Genomic DNA, 15,691 nt, shown 5'->3' with positions numbered 1-15,691 from the left:
TGTGTATATGTGTGTGTATCTGTCTATAAAATGTGTGTGTGTATATGTGTGTGTGTGTATCTATCTATAAAATGTGTTTGTGTATATGTGTGTATCTGTCTATAAAATGTGTGTGTGTATATGTGTGTGTGTGTATCTGTCTATAAAATGTGTGTGTATATGTGTGTGTGTGTATCTGTCTATAAAATGTGTGTGTGTATGTGTGTGTGTATCTGTCTATAAAATGTGTGTGTGTGTGTATCTATAAAATGTGTGTGTATCTGTCTATAAAATGTGTGTGTGTGTGTATCTATAAAATGCGTGTGTATCTGTCTATAAAATGTGTGTGTGTGTATCTATAAAATGTGTGTGTATCTGTCTATAAAATGTGTGTGTGTGTGTGTATCTATAAAATGTGTGTGTATCTGTCTATAAAATGTGTGTGTGTGTGTGTATCTATAAAATGTGTGTGTATCTGTCTATAAAATGTGTGTGTGTGTATCTATAAAATGTGTGTATCTGTCTATAAAATGTGTGTGTGTGTGTGTATCTATAAAATGTGTGTGTATCTGTCTATAAAATGTGTGTGTGTGTGTGTATCTATAAAATGTGTGTGTATCTGTCTATAAAATGTGTGTGTGTGTGTGTATCTATAAAATGTGTGTGTGTATCTATAAAATGTGTGTGTATCTGTCTATAAAATGTGTGTGTGTATCTGTCTATAAAATGTGTGTGTGTATGTGTGTATCTATCTATAAAATGTGTGTGTGTATCTATCTATAAAATGTGTGTGTGTGTATGTGTGTGTATCTATCTATAAAATGTGTGTGTGTATCTATCTATAAAATGTGTGTGTGTATATGTGTGTATCTGTCTATAAAATGTGTGTGTGTATCTATCTATAAAATGTGTGTGTGTATATGTGTGTATCTGTCTATAAAATGTGTGTGTGTATCTATCTATAAAATGTGTGTGTGTATATGTGTGTATCTGTCTATAAAATGTGTGTGTGTATCTGTCTATAAAATGTGTGTGTGTATATGTGTGTGTATCTATAAAGTGTGTGTGTATCTATAAAGTGTGTGTGTGTATATGTGTGTGTGTATCTATAAAGTGTGTGTGTGTATCTATAAAGTGTGTGTGTGTATATGTGTGTATCTGTCTATAAAATGTGTGTGTGTATCTATCTATAAAATGTGTGTGTGTATGTGTGTGTATCTATCTATAAAATGTGTGTGTGTATCTGTCTATAAAATGTGTGTGTGTATATGTGTGTGTATCTGTCTATAAAATGTGTGTGTGTATCTGTCTATAAAATGTGTGTGTGTGTGTATCTATAAAATGTGTGTGTATCTATAAAATGTGTGTGTGTATATGTGTGTGTGTATCTAAAATGTGTGTGTGTATATGTGTGTGTGTATCTATAAAGTGTGTGTGTGTGTGTATATGTGTGTGTATCTATAAAGTGTGTGTGTATATGTGTGTGTGTATCTATAAAGTGTGTGTGTGTGTATATGTGTGTGTATCTATAAAGTGTGTGTGTATATGTGTGTGTGTATCTATAAAGTGTGTGTGTGTGTATATGTGTGTGTGTATCTATAAAGTGTGTGTGTGTATGTGTGTGTGTATCTATAAAGTGTGTGTGTATCTATAAAATGTGTGTGTGTATGTGTGTGTGTGTATCTATAAAGTGTGTGTGTGTATGTGTGTGTGTATCTATAAAGTGTGTGTATCTATAAAATGTGTGTGTGTATGTGTGTGTGTGTATCTATAAAGTGTGTGTGTGTATGTGTGTGTGTGTATCTATAAAGTGTGTGTGTGTGTGTATGTGTGTGTATCTATAAAGTGTGTGTGTGTATATGTGTGTGTGTATCTATAAAGTGTGTGTGTATCTATAAAGTGTGTGTGTGTATGTGTGTGTGTATCTATAAAGTGTGTGTGTGTATGTGTGTGTGTATCTATAAAGTGTGTGTGTATCTATAAAATGTGTGTGTGTGTATATGTGTGTGTGTGTATCTATAAAATGTGTGTGTATATCTATCTATCTATCTATCTATCTATCTATCTATCTATCTATCTATCTATCTATCAAATGTGTGTGTGTATATGTATCTATCTATCTAAGTCCCCCCCATATGTTAACATTATGTCCCAATCGCCACAAGTATTTGCACTGAAATATTTGATTCGTAAAAAAAAAAAAAGAAAGGCTGCAGCATGCTTCGTGTGATTTAAATGTTATATTCGAAAGCTTTATGTGCAAAGAAATTATTTTTATTGGGATACTTGTAAAAACGTAAAGGCAGTGCACAATAGTACAAAATGCGCCGTTCTATCTGGCCCACGGGGCCCCTAAAAAATTTAGAAAATTAATAATTATCTGCCCCTGGTTGCCTGTCGTGCAGCCCTCGATGGCTTGCCAAAACTCAGTAAGCGAGCCTCTGCCCGAAATAATTGCCCTTCCCAGCAGTAGCATGTGCTCCCTGTAGATTTTTTAAATTTAAGAAAGCCAAAAGCAAGGGCACTGAAAACTGTTGACACACTCATTTTAGCACTCCCAAAGAACGGTGCGTGATGTGCCGTGCTTCAGGTTTTAATTTGATCTGCGCAGCCAATTAGGCGAATTCGTTTGGATTATGATGTGAGGGTTGGATTCGTTTGGTTTGGATTATGATGTGCGGGTACTTACCCTCCGGTTTAAAAATCGGTAAAACATGCATGTACTCTCTCACATGCTTCCGAGGGATAACCACCTGGAAAATAGTCATTACAACTTTGAAACTGCCGAGCTTGCCTAATATTGTATTGACACCCGTTCATTGTTACTAATGAATTTTATGAAACAATTAGTTTTTAGAAATGGAAAATTTCCCAGGGAAAAATAAAGCACTGGAAAATTTTTCATTTTGGAAAATGTTCCTTGGAAAGTTTTCCGTCCCACATCTCTGGTCGGCACACTGTTATTAATGTCATTATGTCACGTGATGAAGCCTCCCGGGATAGACTGAAACAGAGTTGGTGACCCTGGTTCCTCTTGTGGTCCCAGGAGCTGTCAGCAACCCTCGCACCCAGGGGAGACAGAGTGATTTCTGGGTGGGCCCCAGCCCTGTGCTCCTTGGTGTGCCAGAGGCTGTCCCTCCTCGTGTCACATCTGCAGGCAGAGGTTCACTGGGAGGCGTCCGCTGGCTTCTTGGACTCATTCAGTGGGTGCTGGCCCCTGTGCTGTGCTCATTGCCTCCCCCCCTTACCAGCTTTTGAACCCTGTTCTCACTTTAGTTGTCCCAGGTATCCACTTGTTACATGCTTAATAGCTCCTTCTAATGTGCAGTTTGTTGTGGGCCTGGCCCCACAGTCCTCCATGTGTAACAAAGAAATCTGCATTGCTTTGTTTGTTTGGTTAGTTGGTTTTGATAACCCCCAGGACAAGAAAGCGCAACGTTTTTTAAGGCTCGGAGCATGTGGGGATGTGCTTGAGGCACCCCTCAGAAAATGCCAGCTCATAGTTTTCACTCTCTTGCAATACAGAGAAACAGTAGAGCAGTTTTTCTTTGCAAAGGACTCGGAGCACAAGTATGGATTTCTGTTTGAAATCTCTGGGGCACATAAGTCTTGTGAGTCATTTTTGCAAACATAGTAGTGCAACATTGTGTGGCATCCCATGACACTTTTTAAAAGGATCTTGTGGCATCCTGGTTGAAAATCACTGTCCAAGATCTAGGTTTTTATTTTTCTAAACCAGGCGGACCAGCCTTTCTTGGCAGGTGTGTGTGATAAAGCCTGACACTCTTCCTGAGTGACACTTTAATCCCCTTTCTCTGCCTCGTCCGCTGCTCTGTTTTCTGCTCCCTGTTCAGTCTACTTTCTGCTGATGAGGACTGAGGGACGGCCTCTCTGCCCCATCTGCTGCTGTGCTGCCTGCCCTTTCCCTCTGATGTGCACCACAGGTTGCCCCTGCTACTTGTGGCAGATTGGCCACCCTTATTTTAACCTATAGTTGACATTTTTACACTATCACTTGCCCTCAGGACCCAAGACATTTAACAAATCCCAACTCCTATGGAATTTACAATAAAACTGTGAGGGGTGGGTAAGAGTGAGTGTAGAGAGTCTGGTCAGGTTTACCTCTTGCAAGTGAATTTATGTGTGAAATGTGCACTTAAGAAATCCAATTGGTATGCTATTACATCTGTCTTTTCTTTTCCTATTCTTATGAAATGGTTGTTTTGCATGCAGTTGGGCCTGGAGGGTAATCAGCTTTGGGTCTCATTGTGCCAGACCTTTTGCAGAGTGATAGTGACAACTGTCACTCCCCAAAATGTGCTGTTGATTTGATGAGGAGGTTAACAGAGTTGTAACAAATACAAAATGGGAATTAAGTTTCAGTTCCCCTTCTACCACATTCCCAAGTGAAGGTTTGGGAAATTGTGCTACACCTACTTTAATTATAACATATCAGTTTCATGTTGGTGTGACAACCTACACAGGGTGTACCTGTTGAGGGAGTACAAACATTAAAATGTATTTGTTGAAGTTGGTATATTAAGTATTTGCTTCTGAGGAGCATGGACATATGTTGTTTTTCTGTGTTGCTTTTAATTTACACAGCGCCTCTGGAAGCTATTGAATGCGAGACAGAAGTAATGATCTCTGCTTTGTTCTGTACCATGGTTACATTGCAGAATGAACTAAGTCAGACTGAAGCCAAATCTTCCGTTCTGCTATATTCCTCAGTCTTAGAGCAGTGAACGTCGAGACACAGAGCAGGAAACCTGCTAGGCAGGGCAGGGGTCTTGCAGCCAGTGCGCGGCTCCTGAGGAAAAGGCGGCAGGGCAGAGAGCCCCAAGCCCACAGGGGCAGTCCGCCTCAGTCTTTGCTCCACTTGGCTCTACTTCTAAAAGTGTTCTAGTACTTAAAAATTGTGGTGGCGGTGCTCATTTGATGAGCTTAAGTTCAAGCACCCCCGCCGCCATTTTTAAGTGCCAGGGTGCTGATCCCTGAACAAGCCTCCCGCTGCTCTGTCCTGCTTCCTGCCCTGCCCCTGGGGTCCTGTTCACTGCCCTGCCCCTCTCCCTAACTCACTCAATTTGCATCCCCCAGGCCCCTTCCTTCCCCCATGCCCCTTCCCCTCCACAGACTTACCTATAGGGCACTAGTCTCCACACTGCCTGGCTGCACTCCTTGCCATGTGCATGCTGTGGCTGTGTGTGGGAGTAGGCCGGAAGGCATATTATTTATTGGTACCTTATTGACTACACCGGCCAAAAAAAGTCTATAGCTGGTCATTTTAATTTTCCTTTTATCGGTGTTGAACCAATATGGCACCGATATATCGGTGCACCTCTAATGTCAGTCTGTTCTTTGAGATCAAATAGGTTGATCCTTTTCATTACTGCTAAACTCCTTTTTAATGTGTTCCTTCTTCACACTCTCCTTCTTGATCCCATAAAACCTCACTGTGTCTGAACAATGATATGTTAAATATTATCTTATTACTGTCGCTTGTTTATTGATGCCATAGCTAGTCCAAACTGTCGTTTTTTAAAATTTAAATGGTTTCTGACTTTATGCTAGTCCCCCTTTGACTTGCCATTGGAAAATGATTCATTGTAGAGTGCTGAAATTGAGTTTTATAATGCTTTCAGGCTTTACTGGGTAGCCCTTCCTTTTTTTTTTTAGTTTCCAGTGGTGTATGTGCAATGTGCTTGATATTCGTGGTCCTGTCCCCCAACTGCTTTTAATGCAAAAATAATACAACAGAGGGGCAAAGTGGAAGGGAGAGGGAAACAACAATTAAGACCATGCAGTCAAGTTCACACAGTATTTTAATGGTACAGATATTTAAAAAAAAAAAGGGGGGGGGTATAGACAGTTGCAAATTGCCTATGGCTATGGTACTATAGTTGCAATTTAGCAGTATTTTTACTTGTTCTTGTACAACTACAGAAAGGTTTGTAAAGTTAGATCATACAAAGTTAAACTTGCAGTATATTTTAGTTGTGAATCCAAGTAAAGTATGCACATGCTGATATCATCCCTTCCCCTGTTCGGTACTAATATTTCTGTTTTTCTAGGGGCTGGCAAGGTTTGATTGCATATGGATGTCATTCCCTTGTACTAGTAGTTGATTCCAACACTGCCCAAACTTTACAAGTTTTGGAAAGGCACAAAGCCAGCGTTGTCAAGGTGAATTTTATTTGTTTTATGTTATTTCATGGATTGTTTGTGTATTGTTTCTGCAAGCCATATAGATAACTAACATTTTATCAAGGTTGATTTTCATGTTGGGATACTAGTTTTAAGGGATAAAATTGTCTATGTAAGTCTATGGATAAACCATCTATGTTGAAATGTTATGGAAATCAGTTATAATATTGTTTTCTGGTGTGAGGAAGCGTGTCAGTATTGTGTTAGAGATATAAATACAATAAAAAATGTCCTAAAAGATAGCTATATTATTATCCTAAAAACGATTGAAGTCCTCCTCTGCTACTGAATGTGCTGATTTCTTCTTACTAGAAAAGTCCAGCATTGTTCATATGGTATATCTACAGTATATCTTTAATGCTCGAGTAGGCGCAGATTGCAGCTCTTGGCCTGGGACATCATGACATCAGGGAAATGAATGAAAATGGCCAATGTCTTCTTGAACTCTGCATCTTAAACCACCTGTGTGCATCATTAACACCTACTTTGTGGGCAAAGAGTATCAAAAAGTATCATGGAGACACCCACAATCTGGCCACTGGCATCAGTTAGACCTCGTGATCACCAGGAGAAAAGACCTGTCCAGTGTACTACTCACCCGTGTTTATCACTGCAGATTATGACATAGACCACTCACTCCTTATTGTCAGCAAAGTGAAAGTAATACAAAAGAAGCTGCCTAGGGCCAAGCATACGAGTGAGCCAAGAGTTAACATACACAGCACAAAAGTCCAAAGCAAGTGTCTCGGCTTTCAAAGGACCTTTGTGGTAGCTGTGTCTACGAAAGCAACAACTACAAATGCCAAAGAAACTTGGAGTGGACTAAAAGCAGTCATCCAGGAAACAGCCACAGAAGTATTTGGGGAAAAAGAAATTGTCAAATAAAGACTAGTTTGAGGCACACTTCGAGATGCTACCACTTGTTGAAGCCAAGAATACAGCCTATCTGAAACACAACCAGAATCCAGCAGAAGGTTCCAAGGCTAAGCTGAAGCATGCCAGGGCAGTGGTATAGAAATCAGCCAGATGCTGTGCAAACCAGTACTGGACTGACCTAGGTCAAGAGATACAGTTTGCCTGAGACAAACTGTAAACCTGTGAGTTATGTATGACAGCCTGAAGAAAGCCCTTGGCCCAACTGTCACTAAAGTCACCCTCCTCAAGTCTTGAGATGGCAAAGTAAAAATCACTGAGAAGAACGATGTTATGTTGGGTTGAACATTTCTTAGAGCTTTACTCCCATGAAACAGACATTTCAGAAGGGGTACTGGATCAAGTTCCAACTCTTAAGTGTATGGCACAGCTAGACAAAGAACTTACAGCTGAAGAACTGAGCAAGGCCACAGACTCTCTAGCAAGCAGAAAACCACCGGGGGGATGGCATCTCAACTCAGGTCCTCAAGTGTGGGAAGGGTAGTCTGCTACTACATCTTCATCAACTCCAAGTGTGCTGCAGTAAGGAAGGTCAAGTACCCTAGGACATGCATGACGCTAACATCACTCTACAACTGTAGGGTCATCTCTCTCACCAGCATTGCAGGCAAGGTTTTAGCTAGAGTCATTTTGAAATGTTTGCAGCAAATTGCTAACTGCATCTGTCTGGAATCGTATTGTGGATTCAAAGCAGGAAGATCAACAGTGGGTATATTTTCCTTATGCCAAATGCAAGAAAAACGCAGAGAACAAAATAAACCACTGCGTGTAGTATTTGTCGACCTGACCAAAGCCTTTGACACTGTTAGAGCAAGTTTGTTCAAGGTCCTGGTAAAGATTGGATGCCCTCCAACATTACTTAGAATGCTATGCTTCTTCCATGAAAACATGTAAGCCACAGTTCAGTTTGATGCATAAGCCTCTGACAGGTTTGTAATGTAGAGTGTGTTGGCTACAAAGGACCAACTCACAGGATCATTATAAAATTCTAGTTTATTGGACGGATGCAAAAGTCAGACCATAAACCTTGGTGCTGATCCCCTCAAACACACACACACACACACACACACACACACACACACACACACACACACACACACACACAGACAGAGTAGCTAGTTATGAACACTAAGCATCGGTGTCAAGATATACCTATGTTATGTTGCACTTATCCCCAAGTGCTGAAGTTTGCTGTCAATGGCCAGTTGAGGCTTCTTTCAGTGCGATGTTGCTTTAGAAGGGGGTCGCCGGCTGGTCCTTCTGGCTGGACAGGCAGAGTGCCGGTCAGGTCAAAGAGGGCGCCATTGGAGGTCATTCTTCACTGCCTTTTATCCCTCTCTGGCAGACTTTGGTGACTTCCCAGTTCTCAGGCTTACCCAATCCAGGGGTCGTTGACCTCAAGGGACATCCCTCTTGGTAGCTGCTGGATGGCAGCTGTCAGCCCCAGGGGTCATGTCCTCAGGTACGTGCAGTCTCAGGAGTCCATTGATGAATTTTGATTGATTCACTGTCGTGATGAATAGAGCTCTGGAAGTGGTTGATTGGGGTATTTCAGCCCCAAGGGTCTGTTTCCAGAGTTGATTAGTTCAAACTGGGGCTTCCGTACCTTTAACAGTGAAGTTTCAGAGAGTTCCTGGCTCTGTATTGATTTTTTCCTCTCCTTAGTCTGTGGTATGTAGGTGTTAATTGCTGCTCGTTAACTTCCTTATCCAGACTAGCTACTGTCTTACTCCATCAACCATGATTCATTCAGGGACCTGCTCCATACAGAGATTCCTGTCCTTGCTAACATTGTTACATGGTACAACTTACTTTTAAACTTAAAGTACATTTGTAAAAGCATCTACAAGCTCTATTTTCACTACAAGTACACTTTATATAAAATAATAATAGTGTAATAAAAGAAAAAAAGAGGAAGGAAGAAAAGGTAAAAAAGAGAAAGCTACCCCAGAAGGGGGCAACTACTTCAAAAAGGGCTTTTGCCATATGGAGGAGCTTCACATTTGAGGGTGTGGGGAGTCAGGCAAAAATGTTTCTTGCTACATGGGGAATGAAGCAGGGTTGTGTTCTGATGCAGGGTTGTGTTCTTTGGGATCTTCTTTTCTACATTGCTGCACTATGCTTTTGATGGTGGAGGAAGGCATATACCTTCACACAAGATTAGATGGCATACTACAGTCTACAACATCTAAAGGCCAAGACAAAAGTGAGGCACGTACTAATTAGGGAGCTCCTTTTTGTTGATGATGTTGCACTCGCCGTCCATGAAGAAGGCCAAATGCAAATACTTATGAATTGCCTCTCCCATGCTTGCAGGATGTTTGCTCTGACCATCAGCATCAAGATGACTGTGGTCTTAGGACAGGGTGTTTGCCAGTCACCATCTATCAGTCTTGACAACACACCTCTTGAGGCAGTGAACAAGTTATGCTACCCTGAATCGACAGCGAGTGACAACGTATCACTGGATGAAGAGCTAAATGTGCGCATTCGAAAGGCAGCTATGATTTTCAGTAAGCTCTCCAAATGAGTCTGGAACAATATAAAACTCATAATCAAAACTAAGCTGCTTGTGTACAAAGCCTGCATCCTCAGTGTCCTTATGTATAGTGGTGAGACATGATCAACATACACATACCAAGAAAAGAAGCTGAACAGCTTCCAGCTACGGTGTCTGCGGCACATCCTTGACATCAAGTGGCAAGACAAAATCACCATCTTCGAGGTTATCGCCAAAGCCAACCTGCTAACCATCACTGCACTACTCAAACAGCAATGCCTATGTTGACTTGCCCATCTTCGCAGGATGGAAAATGGGTGTGTCCTGAGGGATATCCTGTATAGGCAAATAGAAGTTGGGGAGAGAAGAGTAGGGTACCCAAAACTGTGCTTCAAAGATGTCTGGAAGCAGGACGTGAAGGCTTTTGGAATTGACTCAAACCTTTGGAAGGTCTTAGCAGGAAACAGGACAAAGTACCACTCCCTTCTCAATCATGGAGTCCAACAGTATGATGAGAAATGGTCACTCAAATTGCAACAGAAACTTGACCGAAGGAAACAGCCTGTCAGTACAGCCCCTAACACCATGTATGCCTGTGACTGCTTTTAGGATCTGCAAGTCTACCATAGGTCTTTACAGCCACAAGAGAAAAATTATTACCAGTCAAATAGCTGCAATACCCACTGTCACTTGCTGTTGAATGGATATCATATATATCTACAGCAACATTATTCTAACTTCTCAGTCAATAAAGCCACTTTAATATTTTAACAATACTTTAATGATTTAAAATAATAGCAGTAATGTCCCACAGGGAAGACTGATAGTTAATGGCTGGGCTAGATGTGTTCCGTTTTACTTTGGAACTTTTACCTATTAAGGAAAACTGCCTAGATGTGCCTATTGGATTCCCATTTTTGCGTGAAATTGTGAGCTTATATTAATCTTCTTATCAACTAGAAAGACAAGCTACAACGACACAAAACTCTGGGCTCTATTTTAGCCATAAGCTTTTTATCTAGGGATTATCTCATTTTGGGGTTAGAGGGAAGTGTATTCTTTTTGGACAAGTTGTAGAGTGGTTAAAATCCGTCAAGTATGTTGTCAGGGTTTTTCGTTGCCAGCCTTCGGTGTGAGGGCAAAGCACGTTTCTTTGGTCAGGCTTTTCTTAGACTGGAGTGTTGGTGGATGAGTGGCACAATACAGAGCTATGGGTTGTTTGATGGAAAATTAGACAAAATGTCTGCTTGAATTCAATCTTTTGAGCCAGTTACTACAGCAGCATATACAGAACAAAACAGTTAACAATTAGGATTTGTATGAGGCACTTTCGGGCAGTGACAGGGAAGTAGTTCTACTTCCAACCCTCTTTGTCAAGCTTCAGACAGGCTTGTGGATGATGTTGTAGTTGTAGTAAGGCTTACTTGCAGTCTCCCCCCCCCCCTTTGCCTTTCTCTTGTGGCAGATTTGGGCCATTACTTCTGTAAAAATTAAAGTACTTTTCTTGCTTCTCGAGATATTTATGGGTGGATTGCAGTTTTACATGTGGTGGAGCCACTGCCATTTGATAAGTATCAACCTAAACTTAAAATCACTATTCTTAGTCTTCTAATTTTGGTGAGTTTCATAGTTTTGTAGATGTTAGGGGCTGGAAGGGATTTTACAGATCATTGGGTCCAGTCCCCCTGCACTTGGGCAGGAAAGACTTCTGGGATCAGATGACCCCAGCAAGATGGGGGTCAAGACGCTTTCTGATGATTGCCAGGGTGGGTGACTGTACCACCTCTGGGGGGGGACTCTGTTCCAGACCCTCGGCAGTCAACTTGTAAAGAAGTTTTTCTTTATGTCCAGTCCGAATCAATTTGTGCCCATTGTTTCTTTCTTGTGTTTCTTGAGTTAATGTAGGAGAATGTACAGGTGACAGAAACATGTCTGCTCTATACTACAAAGGAATACAATTGCCCTTTCAAAATACTTCTGTCATATTGCAGGTCAGACTTGTTTCTTCATGTGCATTTTGGTTCCTATTTATTCTCTACTGTAAAATTTGACCTGTTTATTTTGCTCTGGTGGCAGCTGTAGTGGCAGCCATTGCATATTAAAGTTGTGTTAAAATTTGTGGCTAAGTCAAGGCCAAAATGCTTCTGCTTCACATCTTAATGTACAGGTTTAATCTCCAAATTTGAAGCTAATAATGCTCCAGGCAGCAATTGAATTTTCTTGTGACCTTTTTAAATAAAACATATTTCTTGGTATTTCTGGTTTTGTTCTCTTTTTATTTACTTATGTTTTATAAAGGAGAGACTTAAACATAAGCTCATTTTGGGTATTGTGCCTGGTATTTCTTACATTTTGAATTCCCAGTCTTTTAACTCTACACCTGTAGGCACATCCAGATTCTGGTAACATTAGATCTAGGCCACTGGTACTTTATTAATATTAAATATAGATATGTCTTTGTAGCTGTGGGAAGATTGGTTGACAGAACTTCTTGGATCCATCATTCTTTGTTGATGTCAGTGTGTCTGACTTGCCATTTAAGTGAAAACTGGATTCTTGATTTTTTTTGTTGTTTTTTTTGTAAACTGAGTGAATTTTTCCCCCCCCCATATCATAATTCTCAGCAGTTGTGCTGATAGTGTGAATTCTGCACCTTCATACATGACAAAACATTGCTCTGTTACAAATAGACTCAGATTGCTTCCTTGTATTAGGAGTTTTTGTAAAATATCTCTCTATATATTGTGTAACAGTCGATGCAAAAATGGTACGTAGACACAATTTGAACATTAATTATGGTATTCCAGTAAAAGATGAATGAAATAATTTTGGATATAGATCTTTGCAAAAGGTTGATAAATAACCTTGCCAAAGAGTCAGCATCAGAACTGTTGGCCATAATATCCAGTTATTAGAGGTAAACTGATATATCAGTTGCTCTGGCCAGGAATACAGCCAGAGCTATGGGCAGCTCGTCCAGGAGGCATGGCAGGGGCATGGGGGTGCATGTGCCTCCCAGATTTGTGTGCAGGGTGGATGTGGGCTGCCTGCAGTGGGCTTGGGGCTCTCTGCTCTGCTGCCTTTCCCTTGGGAGCCCCACGCTGGCTGTGCACCCCCTGCCCACCTGGCAGCAGTGGGGGCGGCAAGTTGTGCCCACTGCTGCCGGGTGGGCAGGGGCTGCGTGACTGGCGTGGGGCTTCTGGGGCAAAGGCGGCAGGGTGGAGAGCCATGGCACCACAGTGGGCAGCTTGCATAAGCCCTCACCCCTCTCAGCTGTTCCTCTTAAAAGCATCCCTGAACTTAAAAATGGTGGTGGTGCTTGAAGTAAAGCTCATTCGAACTAAAGCCCCACTGCCATTTTTAAGACCCAAGACACTGATACATGTGACACAGGAGGCTGCTGGAGTGCAGCAAAAAAAAAAAAATGCATTAGAAAACTATTCATTCACAACACATTAGAAAACTATTTATTCTCCTGCTCATTGCAATGAATGACAACAATTCAGCATGAACAGACTGTTATCTTACCCTCCGCCAGTCCAAATTCTGCTGGGCCAGCCGCAGAACTGAGCCTGACAGATAAGCAAATGCTAGTGTTTATAGTAGTGTTGAAATAACAAATTGAACAAATGCAGTGAAACGGGATAGCAGCAATAATAACAGCTGAGTTTAAAAGATGCTGCATAGCTTAGCTAATGAGTTATAACAAATTCAATTTGGCTGCCTTATAATGATGGCATTTTTCTCTGATTCATGATAGTTACATTTTCCAGCAAACTTTGTCAAACCGCACTATTTCAAGAGGAAACAAATGTTAAAGTCTCTAAGAGTTTGGTGTTTTTTCAGAACCACCAGATGGCTGTTTGTTAACTGGCAGAGACTCCAGGAAAACGACTAATTTATGAGGAGAAAAAGAAAAGGGACAAAATCCTTTTCTGCTTTAGAGCAGTAGACAACATACGAGAAATTATTATGCAGGATGTGATCATTCTGTGCATACTCCTAGATTAGTGGTTCTCAAGTGGCACCCAGTTTCAAAAACTAATTTACATATTACAGTGTTGACCTCTTTGCAGTGGGGCTGTGGGACTGGCCAGGCAGGGATAAGCCTGAGCCTGCACTTAACTGTTTCTCTCCTCACACTTTAGAGGATCTGGTGGCAACCCAGGGTGCCACACAGCACCTGTATTACATTATGCAGGCAGGCACACTGTTTCTGCTTTAGCTATTTCTTGTTTCTCTGCACGAGTCAAACCTAGAAGAGCTACATCATGAATGGTGCATCTGCCTGTATAATGTAGTGCAGTCAGATGTATTGCCTCTGCTATAGCAACTTCACAGTTGAGCTCCATGTGCCTCCTGAAAACCAAGGCATACAGTGCAATTTCACCCATGGTGGCGGCAGCCCAGAGGAGGCATGTTGGAGACAAACTGGGAAGAGCTGCAGCAAAACTGACATACCTGCCTGCACGGGGACAACTAGCAGAGAAGCACCTTCTGCCACCGCTGGTTATCCCTGGGGAATTCCCATGCCACATACCCTGTGGTGTGTGGCAGGTTGCCCCAGGTGGGGTAGGGGTGGCTGGAGCCAGCACTGGGCTGGACCCGGAAGCCTTACCTGGGGGTCTGGGGGCCTCCTGGGGGTTGCAGCAGTGGTGAATTTTTAAAAATAAAACAGGGTCTGCAGGTATGAGATACGGAAAGCCAAGGTAGGCATGGAGATCAAGCTGGCGTCCGAAATAAAGGACAACAAAAAGTCCTACAGGTACATGGGAAGCAAAAAAAAAATTAGCTCCACTGTGGGACCCCTACTGAATACAGAGGGACAGCCCGCAGTTGATCCCCATGAAAAGGCAGAGCTCCTAAATGAATACTTCACATCGGTATTCCAGAAAGCTAGCAGGAAGTGTGCACCTGTTCAGAGGCTCGGGGAATATGGGGAAGTCAACAGACAGCATGACATCAGTCGTGAACACATGAGGGTCTTCTTAGAACAATTGCAAGTTTTCAAGTCTGCTGGGCCAGACGACCTACATCCAAGAGTCCTAAAAGAATTGGCTGGACTCAGGGCTTTTGACAAAGATATTTGAAAAGTTGTGGAACTGGACTGGAAGAGGGTCAGCGTGGTACCCGTATTTAAGAAAGGGAGGAGGGATGACCCTGCAAACTATAGACTGGTCAGTCTGACTTCAGTCCTAGGAAAAATTTTTGAAAAAATTGTCAAGGAGGCCCTCAAGCACAAGCTTGCAACTGAAAGGGTACTAAGAACCAACCAGCATTGCTTTGTGGAGGGTAGATCATTCCTGACAAACCTGTTGTCCTTTTACGACCAGGTAACTAACCAGCTGCACAAGGGGTCTGAGGTAGACATCATTTACTTAGACTTCAGTAAGGCCTTTGATTCTGTCTCCCATGAAATTCTCTCAATTCCTGTACTTTTAGGAGCCTGGAGGATGAAGACCAATGGGCACAAACTAATAGAGGGAAGATTTAGGCTGGATGTAAGGAAGAACTTCTCCATAAGGGTAACTAGACCCTGGAACACTCCTGGCAGAGGTGGTGCGGTCACCATCCTTGGAGGTGTTCAAGAGGAGGCTGGATAGTTGAACTGATCTGAGTTCATTTACCCCCTGCCTATGGCAGGGGACAGGACTTGATGGTCTTACAGTTCCCTTTCCAGTCTATGATTCTATAATGTAGTGTAGTCAACATGCCTTTCTGCAGTAGCCGTTTCTCACTTCAGGTCTGAACTGACTCCTGAAAACAGGTGCAGGGGAAACCGTTCCATCTGCCCTTGGATGCCTCTGTTTCCAAGAATGTCATATCGGGTCAGAAGGGAAGGGCTGTGGCAAGAGCATGCACTTGTTGTCAGCCTTCTCAAAGTTGCCTTTTTTCAATGGTTGACCATTCTCATAGTCAGAAAGTTCCTCCTAATCTCCAACCTAAATTTCCCCTGCTGAAGCTTGAAGCCATTGTTCCTGGTAGATGGAGTTCCATTCAGAGTTCCAGGAATTGTGGAGAAAAATCTAGCTCTGAGCCTATAAAGGTTGAGAACCACTGCTTTAGGGTCAGATT

At 42.0% G+C, this 15,691-nt stretch overlaps 1 protein-coding gene across 1 annotated transcript in view; it reads left to right on the top strand.

Moving 5' to 3' along the window:
• WDR11 (WD repeat domain 11) overlaps positions 1 to 15,691 on the top strand; it is a 103,593-nt gene that overhangs the window by 6,899 nt on the left and 81,003 nt on the right. Inside the window, exon 2 of the mRNA XM_059730071.1 lies at positions 6,051 to 6,162. Coding sequence (XP_059586054.1) covers positions 6,051 to 6,162 — 112 coding nt within the window. The remainder of the gene's footprint in view (positions 1 to 6,050; positions 6,163 to 15,691) is intronic.

This window comes from Alligator mississippiensis, chromosome 6, assembly GCF_030867095.1.
Source record: "Alligator mississippiensis isolate rAllMis1 chromosome 6, rAllMis1, whole genome shotgun sequence".
Lineage (NCBI taxonomy): Eukaryota > Metazoa > Chordata > Crocodylia > Alligatoridae > Alligator > Alligator mississippiensis.
Note: the sequence above shows the minus strand (reverse complement) of the source record. Positions and strands in the feature narration are given on the sequence as shown.